This window comes from Lactuca virosa, chromosome 5 (genome assembly GCF_052849685.1).
Source record: "Lactuca virosa cultivar CGN04683 chromosome 5, Lactuca_virosa_CGN04683_v6, whole genome shotgun sequence".
NCBI lineage: Eukaryota > Viridiplantae > Streptophyta > Magnoliopsida > Asterales > Asteraceae > Lactuca > Lactuca virosa.
In genome coordinates this window covers 315,413,288-315,428,690 of record NC_136430.1, presented here as the reverse complement: position 1 = coordinate 315,428,690, position 15,403 = coordinate 315,413,288, and the positions used below count along the sequence as shown (strand labels likewise).

The 15,403-nt window shown below is 32.2% G+C and overlaps 1 protein-coding gene across 1 annotated transcript; it reads right to left on the bottom strand.

The window, feature by feature from the left end:
• Positions 1-14,185: 14,185 nt before the first annotated feature.
• LOC145113093 (uncharacterized) lies at positions 14,186-14,869 on the bottom strand. The gene has a single exon (XM_079049193.1). It carries the CDS (start codon positions 14,867-14,869, stop codon positions 14,186-14,188), a length of 684 nt encoding a protein of 227 aa, XP_078905319.1.
• Positions 14,870-15,403: the final 534 nt, after the last annotated feature.

Sequence of the window (15,403 nt, the reverse complement as noted above, 5' to 3'; positions counted from 1 at the left end):
GGGAAAAACTTATCAAACTGTGCAAATTATTATGGGAATAATTTGGGGATCTTTACCACTTGTTATACGAATTTCGATTTCATGCAAAGTCAAAAATATAAACTATGTCTGATTTAGTTTACCTATGTCTAATCTAGAGTATCATGCTAAATAATTATGTTGTATTTAATTATTTATACTCTACTATGTTCCAAACTAATTCGAAACTCGAAAACGATTGAATTATCCGAAAATCTGTAAATACTAGCTTGTGAGACTTATCTTCGTTATATCCTTCGGGATACCAATAAATCCTCACCGGAAGTATAACCAGAGTCTCCTGGAGGGAGAACGTGAAATTTGTGGATAGATCTATTCGGGACTGACAATCCCACACCTAAACTGCTAGCTACAGTTAGGCGGGCACGCCTGGGGTGACAAATTTTGTAAACGAACGACGCCTGAAGAACGTCAAGGAGGTCAGGGGTCATATCAGTATGGTTATACGGCTCACAATACGTAATTAACAAACCAACTTGGTTACGGATTTTCCTTACTTTATTTCAACTATAGTTTTATGTATTAAAACTACCTACTTTCACACTGGATGGTATTCCAGGGATCTAATCTAATAGTTTTATGTATTAAAACTACCTACTTTCACACTGGATGGTATTCCAGGGATCTAATCTAATAGTTTTATGTATTAAAACTACCTACTTTCACACTGGATGGTATTCCAGGGATCTAATCTAATAGTTTTATGTATTAAAACTACCTACTTTCACACTGGATGGTATTCCAGGGATCTAATCTAATAGTTTTATGTATTAAAACTACCTACTTTCACACTGGATGGTATTCCAGGGATCTAATCTAATAGTTTTATGTATTAAAACTACCTACTTTCACACTGGATGGTATTCCAGGGATCTAATCTAATAGTTTCATGTATTAAAACTACCTACTTTCACACTGGATGGTATTCTAGGGATCTAATCTAATAGTTTCATGTATTAAAACTACCTACTTTCACACTGGATGTCATAACTTATGGTTTTCATATCCTATTCAAATTAACTTACATATAAGAAAATATGGGATTTTTCTTGGATATCAATTGTTCATGAAACTAAAGGAAACTGAATCTTTTCCAGAAAACAAACCGCTTATGAACTCACCAGCTTTATGCTGATATTTCAAAACTGCTTGTATTCTCAGGTTCTCATTAGACAGGTACTCTCGTCAACCTTTTGGAGAAGACGGAGCATATAGAGGACTCGTCTTTACATTTGTTCTAACCAATGTATCTAAGAAAAACTTGTAGCACTTTGTTTTCAAACGAATGTAACTATTTCTATGTAATGTAATGGTTGTGTTTACTATGCTTGCTATGTACATTGGTTGTGATACTCTACATGACGTCACTCCGCCCCGGAACGTTTCCGCCATCGGTTTCGGGGTGTGACAATTAGACATAGCAAAAGTTTGCTACAACGTTCATGAATGCTTACAGATATGATTTGACCATTGGATTAAACCCACGCTCACTTGGATCGCTTCATGGATTTTATCACGAGTGATTGATGAGACGATAATATCTTATATTCTTGAAACCGAGATGTGTGAGTTGTATCTTGCGAGTCGGTTACACATTGATAATATGTAAACGCACCAGTAACTTGGTGTTATAAAACGTATTGTTGTGTGTGATTCGGTGAGTGAGTACAAGCGAGCATTGAATCGAATTTTATTTGTTCCTTTTACCCAAAGTGGGATAAAAGCGATATCTGTGGGCCCCTCGATGATTTAGTGATGGCAAAGGAAAGTGTTCGGCTGGACCATGACTGATTTGATTTGTTCAATTAGTCAGTTGTCATAAATCAGAAATCGGGAAACGACACATAAACTGAGAGAATGATTTCAATCCATGTCTCACGTCTATACGATATCTAGAATGGAGGAATATATGATCCCTTGTCTAAAGGACGCGTATCTGATAAGATCAGAGTTGACAGCGGCTTTTGAAAGCTACGATTGCGGATCAGGATCTGAAGTCATACGCAAAATAGTTATTAGACTTATCCAAGTGGGAGACTGTTGGATTAGTGTCTAAGTCCATAACTATTTTGGTATGTACTTGACCTGATGGTGCATGATCCTTTTGGGTTGCCTTCACCAAAGCAACTTGATAGGATGAATTATGGAGAGAGAGGATTAATTATGATTTATTAATATATTATATGAATAATATATTAAAGGAGAAATCATATTGTTTAATTAATATTGGTCAATAATTAATTAAGAATTAATTTTGTGGCTAAAAGAGATTAATTAAACTTAAGGGACTAGAACTGTCAATTGTGTGATAGTTGAATATTGGGCTAATGGACTTCTTATTAGAGGGGTGGACGAAATCTATGGGGAACCCCATTAGAAATCGTTCAAGGCTTCTAAAGGAGGAGTCCATGGGTTGCTTAGGGCCTAAGCAGTCAAATTAGGGTTTCCTTGTTAGATAACCCTAATAGCCTCATTATTTAAGCACCCATAGGGCACCAAAAACGTGGCTATCTGATTCCTTAGGGTTTCTAGACGTTTTTGAGTGCCTCTCCTCTTCTCCTTCTTCATCCTCTTGCTCTTGGTGTTTGTGAGCCATTAGAGGAGTGACATTTGTGACTCTAAGCTTTTCAGAAGCCAATTACAACAAGGAATAGATTGTTATTGCTACATAACAATCAAGGTAAGATCTAAACCCTATTCTTATGTTTATATTGATTATCACATGCTAGATCTAGGGTTTATGGCTTTGGATGATTATTGCATGTTCATTAGACAAACTAGATCCAAAGCTTTAGGGTTTGCATGTACACCATATGAATGTTGTAGTGCTCAAACCCCATCAAACACTTCTCTACCCAATATGATTTAAGTTTGATATTTAAAATAGATCAATACTTTATCAATATGATTCAAGTACATATAAGTCTAATCAGGTTACTTTGCTCAATATAGATACTATAATAAATACACGTAACAATTAAGCATTTAAATACTTTGTACTATGTATAAGATGAAAGTAACTATGCACTCAACTTTTTAAAGGTGGATGATTTGTGGGAAAGTTAGTCCTTCGCCAAACACCTTAGCTTTAACTTTTAAACGACCTACATAAAATCATTACTAAGTCTTAGTAAAATCAACCAGGTAAGATCATATTGGGCGTATGATATGTTTGGTATACATAATATACTGTTTGGAAAATCCACTTTAAACACCTCACTAGATCTAGCCTAGACATCACTCCTATAAGTAGATCAATCAGTATTTTGATTGGAATTACTGATAAATCTTATTTATAGGTTCATAATAACAACTATGAATATAAACATACGTTACACTTAAAATGTAGTAAGTGTATCTTAACTTACATAAGTTTCTAGAAAAAGTTTGGAAAGTCGTAGGTAGAACTTCCAGGGCCAACCTTATGTTTGATTGTGTAAAGGTAGGGTTTAGGGCCCCAAATTGTGAGGGGCCCCATTTAGTTTCAAGGCCTGCGATTCTTTCTACTACAATCACGCCACGAACGATTAAACTTCCCTTCTTATCTCGATAGTCGGACTCGATTCTAGGCCTCCTGCTCTTCTTCTCCGATCGTTTCTTCCACAGTCGATTGAATCGCTGGCTCGCTGCTAACCTGATGGCTGTTGTTCTCGGCTTCTAGTCTCTCGCGTTTCTCCAGTGATCAAGCCTCAAAGTCAAAACTCTAAAGTCTAAAATCAAAATCAGGTTACAGGTAATCAGGGAATTAGCTATTCTGTTCATCTGTTGTCATTGAATTTGAAATTGTATTGTGCTTCAATGCTTGTATTTTCCCTTTTAAGTTTTGATTTTCCTATTGTCTGATTATGTAATTGGGGATTTGGGGTTAATAACCAATTAGCTGAAACCATTAACCATTCAAACCAGTGTCGCTGTGAGCCTGTGACTAATTAACAATTTTGTTATTGTATAAATAGATACACTGGTGCATAAATAGAACAAATAGTCACTAATAAAATGTTGAAATCATCCATAAAGTTAATAGTTCTACTCCCTGTACATAAATGTAGCTTCCCATGCTTCTCGACTACAAAAATAAAAGTGAAGTTCTCATATTAAAAAGTTATAATAAATATTTATGAAAACTTATAACAACATACATTATTAAAAGGTATTTTTTAAAGAGCAAATACTTGGTAGAAACAACTAAAAATACAAAAATGGTCATACCAATAGCCATAAAATAGTAATATACGTTTTTTATAGTTTCTGTAAAAAAAACCACCGTCACAATTCTTTGTAAAATATTAATATCTACCTGTTTGTATCTAAGATTAATGAACATGATTTCCAACATAAGTGAACTTGGACCTCATTGGCAAACGACTCTTAGTAATTGGTCTATCAAAAACACTAAAATGAATTCATGACTAAGACAATTTTAATTCTTTATGTTTTTAACAGTAAGCATTTGGATCATTCTAGCCACAAGCAATCAGGGTCCCAAATTTTTGGTTCGCTTAGAGCCCCCAAACTTGTTGAGCCGGCCCTGAGAACTTCGAATCCGAAAACTTGTTTTCATCGGGCTCCTATATGCCATAACGCCTCGCTAAAGTAGCCGAAAACTTGGGAGGATCGGGCTTGGACTGTGGGAGAGTTTATAGAGAGAAATGGAGAGATTTGGTGTGCAAAATGAGCAAGATTCGTGAGCTATTTATAAATTAAAAAGGGTCGGGGGGGATGCGTCGCATCCTTATCTAGGCACGAAACGCCTTTACGTAGGCGGCAAGTTTGCTTACGTGTCTGGGTATTGTTGTGTCGCTCGTACCGGGTAAATCCTCGAATCTTCGAAAAATCATATCTTTTGCATACAAAATCCATTTTCGACGTTCTTTATATCCCCAGTTTGTAGACGAGTACTAAAACTTTCATTTAGATTTCGTCGACTAATTTGCATTCTATTTTTTATTTTATAGTCTATGAATGTTACATTGTAAAAGGCTTTTCAAAATTCATAACTTCTTCATAAGAACTTCGTTCTTGACGTTCTATATATCAACGGATTCATATTTTTGAGTACATCAATTCTCGTTTAGATTGTTTGGGCTAAAAACAACCGATCTCTATTTCACTTTTTATGACATATATTGATGTGGGGTTGAACACGAAACTTCAAAAAATCATAACTTCCTCATACAAAGTCAGTTTTTGGTTTTCTTTATATCCACAAATTCGTAATAACAATTAGTATGACTTTTGTTTAAATTATTTATCATAAATAATCTTTTAATTTTAAACGTTTATTTATCCCTATCTATTAAGTTTTACAAAAAACTTTTTTTACAAATATTATATATATATATATATATATATATATATATATATATATATATATATATAAATATATATATATATATATATATATATATATATATATATATATATATATATATATATATCCAAACTTCATACATATAATATAGTTAAATCACTTTTATATAAACACATATTATGTTTGAATAATTCTCATTCATTTATTCAAAAGAATTTCACACTATTACAAACGTAAATACAATTTTTTTTCTGCTAGATGCCTAGCGACAAACGCGTATGTTATAGGTGATTCCTGCATGGATAATGATATGTGATTCCTACTTGAATAGAAATAATATGATTCCTATGAAATATAAGTAATGTGATTCCTACGAGAATATTAATAATGTGATTCCTACGAGAATATTGATAATATGATTCCTACAGGGGTATTGATATATGATTCCCATAAGAATATTGTTATGAAATTCCTAAGGAACATGATTAAGTGATTCTTGCAGGAATATTGAAATATGTTCTCGTGGGTCGAATAATGTAAGAGGTTTTCTCTAGGAAACATTGATAAGAGTTCTTATGAGTAGAATATTATCGTAATAAGAGAAATAAGGAAGGGATAAGGAATTAGTGATATTCTGAGGAGGGAATAAGGACAACTCTACCCGGGACTTTATATCCTTTGCGAGGTAGAAGTCGAGGGACTCGTTAATGAGTGGAATTTTCTTCTTATTTGGTAAGGTTTGAAAGGGTCCTTTTTGTGATGAACCCTAAAGATTAATCGGTATGTAACTGAAGGATCATGTATAGATCATATCTATATGATATGGGAAATCCAGTAAGGTTTATTAGATTGTGATCATACTTATATATCTATAAATATATAAGTTATATGATATGAATTGGATAGAAAGTGTAAAAATTTTATTAAATGTTTAATCAAGAATTAATTGGAATATAAGTATGGAGGGTTTATGCAAATCAGATGTGCTTATGATTATGTAAATCGTTTATATTCGTTAGCTATATAACTCACTACATAATATTTTCTGATGTTTGTTGTTAAATGTTGTGTGTTCCAAGTTCAAGTATGAAGCATTCAAGAATTGTGTCCGTATTGATAGCAGTAAACTAATGAAGCATAGAAGCTAGACATAGTTTCTATAGAGACAGTATATTCACTACTTTACTATGGTTTTGTTAGTAACAATTGAAACGACCTAATTTATAAATCACTAGACGAATTCCCGTGCGTTGCGCAACGAAGATTAAAATATATTGTTAAAATATTGAAAAATATATGTTTAAAATGGTTATGTAATTGACATTAACTTTGAGATAATATTTTTACACTAATTTATATATATATATATATATATATATATATATATATATATATATATATATATATATATATAATCTCAATTATTTTGAACAATAATATTCATTGATATCAACCTACATTCCTCATTAATAGAATTAAATATAATTATCTATTTACTATTATTTTTTAACAATTATTATGATTGATTAATTATATTTTTACTTATGCGATCATTTTCTAATTTCAATAATGATGTTCATTTAAAATACAATTTATTTATAGATAAATGTAATTTATAATTTGATGTTATTTTCATTTAAAATTGTTATTCATTAATTTTAAACCACTTATTATTAATAATAAGTTAAAGAAGACTTTTAAGAAACATTTAATATTATTATTAAAATGTGAAACATACACTAAATAATAAAGTGATAAGATAGACAATTTGCATTTCAAAAGAGACGTGCATGGAAAATATAACATATCCATGTAATTTGATTTTATTATTTATAATTATTGCTTATTAATTTTAAAATCACTTGTTATTATTAATAAGTGAAAGAAACTTTTAAAAAGCACTTATTATTATAATTAAAATGTTAAACATATACTAAAATATAAAGTGATAAGATTGACAATATGCATTTTAAAAAAAGCTTACATGGATAATATGAATAATATGACATATCCATGATTTTTAATTAATTATTGTTTTGAAGCAACATAAACATACAAACTTGTATACAATAGTTAATTAAATATTATATATATCACCTTCCAGAACATATGATCGATAACATGAATCTAATCTAATTTACATTAAAATTTAAACCACAACATACAATGATTTTCTTAAAAGAATACTTAAATCAAGAAAATACAAAAAAGAATTAGTATATAACAAACTTACAAATTAAAAACTTCAACATAATAACATGGCTCAAAAAATTGTTCAAAGCCCTCAAACCAACACAAAAAACTTTAAACTTGTTTTCTTTGTGAATTTTGTATGTGATTTGTATTTGTGTATCTACTCAAAAAGATTGACCTTTTTATAGTAGAGTATCCATTAATTGTTTATTAAATATATTATATAAGTTATAAAATCTTTGAATTGTTAATCAGTATTAAGAGACTTTTGAGTGGTATTCATTAAAATAGGAGGTTTCAAATGCATGAGGTGTTTGCAAATTTTTATGGGGGTTTCAAATGCATGAGGTTTAAGGAAAAATGCTAGCTTTATAAGTATGTATGATGATGTATGATTGTAAAGTGATTTTTAAATGAAAAGAAAATTTTGGGACCATATTTTGATAAACTTAACTTAAATGTCATAAGATATTTTCAAACCATAGTAATATGTTTTGTAAAAAGGACAAGTGTTACACGTATAGCCAGAAAATAAAGTTTGCAATGAATGGAATGACAATGTAATAGCTTTGTAAGGTTATTTTATCGTTTTTAAGGTCTTTTCCCTAATGAAAATGAAAAGTATCATCATTCATCTAAACCATAACAAGTTACATATCAATATTCAAAATCACATTTCATTTTCTTTATATATGATACCCACTATTACTTTGGACTTGCATACGGTGCAAACAAGCAGTGTTTATGTGAACTTCAAACAATTGCATGTAGCTTTCAATTAAGTTGAACGTATTATCGGCAATTTCAACTCGCTCCTCGAGTGTTGCACTCACCCCACGTGCTTCTTCAATTCTTTCCATTGAGTTGAGAAACTCTTGTATATCTTTAGACATTTTAATCAATAGGATTTTCATATTATAAAGCGCTAATTTTCCACGCTCATCGACTTCTGAATGCGGTAATGAGATTTCCAATACTAACAATTGCTCTTGCATACCTTGAAAATCACAAATCATTTCTAATGCAATCCTATCAACAAGACCTCGCTGTCTAACCTCGACGTCTATTACTTCATATTCTATTGGCGGAGATGGTGTGGCAGTGGATGTTGAAGACTATGAGAAAAAAAACAACGTACAATTCAGTAAAACAGTGATATGTTTACAAAATAATTGAACATTATAGAATGGTAAATAGTCCATGCAGTTATCGACATCTAAAAAACATGTCACACTAGTATAAAATAATAGCTTTCTCAAGGCTTAACCCGTTCCGGTCTTTCGGAGTTCTATTTGTTATCAGTTTATGCATTAATACCCTTTATAATTTCCTTCTTACTTTCACGTTTGACTTGATGGGTATGAATTTTTTTTATTCTATTGCCATGTCGATATATATATATATATATATATATATATATATATATATATATATATATATATATATATATATATGGAAAAGTTCAATAGAGAACCATAATTATTGGTTTTTCAAGGAACCAAATATTTTTTTCAATTTCTAGAGCTTATTTTTTATCGAAAAAAAAATCTAAAATATCTAAATTCATATATTAACATTGTGAATGTGAAAAATATTTTTCGGATTCACCGTGTGAATCCGGATTCACATTGTGAATTTTCAAAGATTTACATTGTGAATTTGACGTAAGAAAAAAATCGAATTTGATATCATTGGAAAAAGGATAAAAATTTATGAATTTCTGTATTTTTAGTTTTTTTTTTTGATAAAAAATAAGTTCTAAAAGTTGAAAAAAAGATTGGTTCCTTGATTCCTTGGTTAATTATGGTCTCTATTGAACCTCACCCTATATATATATATATATATATATATATATATATATATATATATATATATATATATATATATATATATATATATATATATATATTATCAGACTTACCTTAAATGCCTCTAATTTTGAAGGTTCTTGTAGGTGTGGCATTATTTCGCTATCTGTAAATCCTATTTTTTTAAGCAAGACACGCACAAATTGATTGGGTGCACCTTTGTACTGATTAATGCTATTGCTTTGGATTTTAGACTTCGAAAATTTGTATTGTCTGAATATCATTATTATATATATATATATATATATATATATATATAATACAACATTGTACTATTTACGTAGTGCTTTCTAAATAAATTAGAAAAATTCATTACAAACACTTCTTCTTATTTTGGAACAGATCATGTCATTGTAGACAAATCTAGAGTTCCAAAAGTATTTTTCTAAGGCTGTTTGAGCGACAAACGGTTACTAAGTCGGCTGGTGACTAATTTAACAAAAAAAATTAAGGAAAAATGGAATCGAAGCCTACATAGTTTATACGTTTCATACTTGCTTTTTGTATTTCAGAGATGTTCTTTGCATTCCAAACATGTAATTTACACATTATGACATAAAATCTAAATAGATAAACATGTAAACTAACCTGGTTCGTAGAATCCATATTTTTCTTCAAAAAGAACTTCAAAGTTTGAGTTCTAATTTTTTTCTGAATTTTCCAAACTATCGGATCGGACCATACAAATAGGCTTTACCTATTTTCATGGTACGGAATGCCATATTCCGACAAGTTGGTTAGTTTTAAAATTGATGAAAATAAAGGTCATATTTGTTAAAACTTTATAAAAGAAATGGTTAGTTATTCTTAGTTTAAAGGTAAATTTCCGATAAAATCTCAATATTTTAGGCAAATTAACGCTTTAATCACAAATTTTATTTTTTGAATAAAAAAATCACGATTATTTTGTATTTTGCCCAAATTAAAGGAACAATCCTTATTTTTTTCAATAAAAATGACAGATTATCGTATAAAATTAGATAATCAAGACTTTTCTGTTCAAAAAAATAAATATTGTGATTAAACCGTAAACTGACCCAAAATATCGAGATTTTATCGGGAGATTTCCTATTTTACATGTATACTCGATCTTAATAAAAAAACGAGAAACCCACGCTGGGTTTTTACTTTTCTACCTCTTACGTCTCTGTTTCTTCTTCCCTTTTCTACGCACTTTTATCATCGCTCCTGTCCTGCACAGTCTTTTATAGCCATGGGTGCTGAGACACTATTTATCTATTTATTGGAATTCTTTATTTGAATATCATTGTCAGGGGCTTCTGGGTTGGTAGTTATCTTCAGTTTCTTTTCACCATCTACGTATTGAAAGGTATTCCATCAATCTCACCTTCTGTATTTACTTGTTTCTTTTGATTTCTGTATTTGGGATGAGTTGATCTAATAATATACCCTTTTATGTAACGCGACTACCTAATTTTTTTTCTTGAAAGTAATTGTTTGGAAAATACTTCAATACATCAAAGAAAGAGCCTTCTTTTCCAATTCATCTTTTTGCTGTCGGTGGTGTTGATTCCACACTCCTTCCATTTTTTAAACTCATCTTTCCACCACTTATGGACTGCACACACCATTCAGTTTTATATGTTTTGATGTATTGTTTCATTTTTATATTGAGTGGGTTGTGGCAGTCGTGTAGACTCCACAATCCTCTTTTTTTTGTTGAAATTGATTACTACAGCTTTAGTTGTGAGTGCACACTTTTTCCTTTTCATTATAATTTGAAAGAAGCTTAAATTCTCCCTATTAGTTAGTTCGAGTAGAGCCCTTAACAGCACACTGTTAATCTTCATAGAACTTGAGAGAGATTCAAGCTTTCGGTTTCTCATTATGATAAAAAGAATTACAGAGCAAAAATTGATATAAGCGAGAAACTAATTGTGATCATCCTAACTGAATTTAAAGTGTACATAAATGCCCTTAGTTGTCAAAATGTCGAATTTGCCCCTCTGGTTCGTGAATATGTTGACACCCCCCCTCAAGCTGGAGGGTACGGTAGGAGACCAAGCTTGGAACTAGCTTGCTGATGGCGAGGACCAGTGAGTGCCTTCGTAAACACGTCAGCTAATTGATGTTGAGTACTAACATGAGACAATGAAATGAGACAGCCTTGAAGTTTTTCTCTTACATAATGGCAATCTAATTCAATGTGTTTAGTGCGTTCATGGAATACAGGGTTAGTGGCAATGTATACAGCTGTGAGATTGTCACATTTTAGTGGTATCAGGGTAAGGCCGGTAACTTCCAGTTCAACAAGCAAACGATTAATCCATGCAAGTTCTGCACACACACGTCGCATCGATCGATACTCTGCTTCTGCGGAAGAAAGAGAAACAGTTACTTGTTTCTTGGATTTCCAGGAGATAGGGCTACCACCAAATAGAATAAAAAAGCCACTAACTGATCGACGTGTTAAAGGACATGAAGCCCAATTTGAGTCGCAATAAGCTTCGATGTTGTACACCGGTTTATTGTTGAAGAAAATACCTTGAGAAACAGTGCCTTTAAGGTATTTCAAGACATGGAGAGCAGCATCAAAATGAGGTTGACATGGAGTTTGATTGAATTGACTAAGATCTTGTACCGCAAAGGCAATATCAGGTCGAGTGTGTAAGAGAAAATTGAGTTTTCCAATCAATTGACGGTATAAAGTTGGATCAGATAATGGTTTTTCCATGAGAGAATTCAATTTCAACTTGTATGGAAGATGCATTTGAACAGAAGCAACATCAACCATAGAATAAGAATTCAAAAACTCTTTGATAAATTTTTGCTGATGAACAACCATGCCATGCTGAACTTTATTGAATTCAAGTCCAAGAAAATAATTGATGTGACCCAGATCCTTGATTTGAAAACAGTTATGCAGGGATGATTTTATGTTCGTGATTTCGTCAAAGTCATCTCCGGTAACAAGAATATCATCAACCTATACATCAATTATCACAATGGTAGTTGATGTCTTTTTAAGAAAAAGTGACTAATCATTAGATGATCTATGATACCCTCTGGTTTTTAGCGCTTCTGAAAGTTTGTCATACCATTGTCGTGATGCTTGTTTCAAGCCATATAGAGATCGTTTGAGCTTGCATACGAGAGATGGGGAGGAGACATGATAGCCGGGTGGGACACGCATATACACCTCTTCATGTAAATCGCCATGTAGAAAGGCGTTATTCACATCAAATTGGTGAATGTCCCATCCACGTTTGACAGCAAGCGAAACCAAACAACGAATTGTACTGAATTTGATGACATGTGAAAAAGTTTCATGATAATATATCCCCTCTTTTTGTGTGAATCCTTTTGCAACAAGACGTGCCTTATGTCTTTCTATCGTACCATCAGAACGGTATTTTATCTTGTATACCCATCTACAAGCAATTGGTCTTTTTCCCTTTGGAAGTGGAACAATGTCCCATGTATGATTGTTAGTCAAAGCAGTAATTTCCTTTTGCATAGCTTCTTCCCAAGCTGGAATGCCTCTGGCCTCATGATAAAATGCAGGCTCGTGTTGAATGGTTTGAGTATGAAAAGCAAATTTGGTGATAGGCTCCGTTCCACTATGCCATTTTGTTGTGGCGTGTAAGCAGTGGCACGTTGATGAATAATCCCTTGAGATGAAAAGAATGCAGTCCCTTCAACGCTTGATCCAAGTTCGAATGACCTTAATAGTAACACCAAAGTGAGTTCGTATGAGCGAGATAAAAGCTTTTATTAGGGAAAAAGCATAACTCTTGTGACCGAGTAAATGAACCCATGTATGCCTGCTATGATCATCCACAATAGTAATAAAATATTTGAACCCATCATGAGTTTGATGCTTGTAAGGTCCCCATACATCAATATGAACCAAGTCAAATGGAGCTTTAGAATGAGATTCACTATGAGGAAAAGGCAAACGATGTTGCTTTGCTTTTGAACAAACAATACATGATTTGATACTATCATTACAAGTTGTAGACAACAAAGAAAGAAATTTCATTTTATCCAGTGATACATGACCAAGGCGATTATGCCACAACATTGTCTTAGTCTTGACTGTAAAATTGACAAAAAGAGAAGGTTCTGAAAAAATAGAAAGACTGTATGAAAGGTTGTGTTTGATATGTTCATGATCAAACACATACAGATCGTTGATTCTTCTTCCTAAAACACCAAGAGCGAGATTATTCTTCATGGAAGGGTCCTGCATAAAGCATGCTTGATCAGTGAAGATGAAAAAAGTGCGTAGTTGAGATGCCAATTTTGCAGTTGAAAGAAGATTGTACTTGAACTCTGGTACATATAAAACCCCATGCAAAAAGATAGAATCATGTAATTTGACATCTCCAACATAAGAAACAGTGGTGTCTTGGCCATTAGGCAGACCAATGAGATGAGACTGATGAATTCGTTTCATGGATAAAAAGAAATCCTTGTTAGAACAAATGTGATCTGTAGCTCCAGAATCGATGATCCATGAATGATGTTTATGCAATAAAGAAGATGATTTATAGACATTTGCAACAAATGATCTGAAAGAAAATGTATTACCATCAGGATGCATTGCAGTGTCTGAAATGGAAGCATTAGCATGACTAGTTGAAGAGGATGACTGGAGACTGTTATGATTGAGCATTTGAATGAGTTGTTGATACTGATCCTGTGTGATATTCATAGAAGAAGTCATAGCAGCATTTTGCACAATTGACTTTGGTTCGTCTTTCTTGGATTTGGTAAATTTGAAGTTAGGAGGAAAGCTGATAAGACGATATCATTGAGATTTGGTGTGACCCGATTTCTTACGGTGAGTACATGTTAATGACTTCTTGGTTGTGAAATTGGATGGTTCATTCGAGACTTGCATTGCAACAGCATCAGTGGTGATTGATGAAGGATTGTTGATTTCACGTTGACATTCCTCTTGTATTATTAAGGAATAAGCAGTGGATAGATTGGGCAAAGGTTTCATCATTAGTATTTGTCCTCGAAGGATCTTGTAGGAATCATGAAGGCCCATAAGAAGTTGAATTAGACGTTGTTCTTCAAGGTATTTATGAATACATGTTGCGGCTTCACAAGTACATGGTGGTATTTCTTGAACAACTCGTAACTCGTCCCAGATTTTCATCAATTTTGTAAAATAAGTAGAGAAATCATCCGAGTTCTGTGAAATTGAATAAAGTTGTTGTTGGATTTGATAGATTAGAGCACCATTAGACTGCTCATATCTTTGATTGAGTTCGTTCCAGATAGCAGAAGCAGTTTGCAGAAAAAGAACACTTTTTGCTATGTATTTGTGCAAGGAATTGAGAATCCAACTGATGACCATCGAATTGACACGATACCATCCTTGATATGTAGGTGAACCAACAGGTGGAGGAAGAATCGATCCATCAACAAAACCAAGTTTGTTTTTGTTGGTTAATGTTTTATTTAGGAAGTGATCACATGTCATTTATATGGATTTTTTGTAATCAATTTGACAAGAAAGAAATCAATAACCTTATGTTTTATTTAGGAAATGATCACATGTATATCAATTCTATTTTATTTTGGGGACCTATGGATATGCATGTATTATTATTATATTGGATTATTATAAGTTTAAGTTTTACATGTGTTATGTATAATTTGGGTGAAAGATGGCACAACTCATTTTTAAGGACTTTTAATTTTAAGCGCCAATAACTTTCTTTAGTCCCTATGAGGTTAATGTTTGGATGTCGGCATTTTTTTTGGGACTATACAACCACTCACGTGAATATGTTATATCACATATGACTTCAATTTAAAACAAGAGATTATATCAAATTTTGGGTTTTCCAGTTGATCTTAAGAACCCTCTCTAAATCCCACAGCAAACCCTAAACCGATTTTCTTGTATGTATTTTCGTATATTGTAAATCTGCTTCTCATCACGTATTTATATAGATGGAGATATAACCGAATGTGAGAGATATTAGGGATTTAGGAGATCTTGAGTCAAACC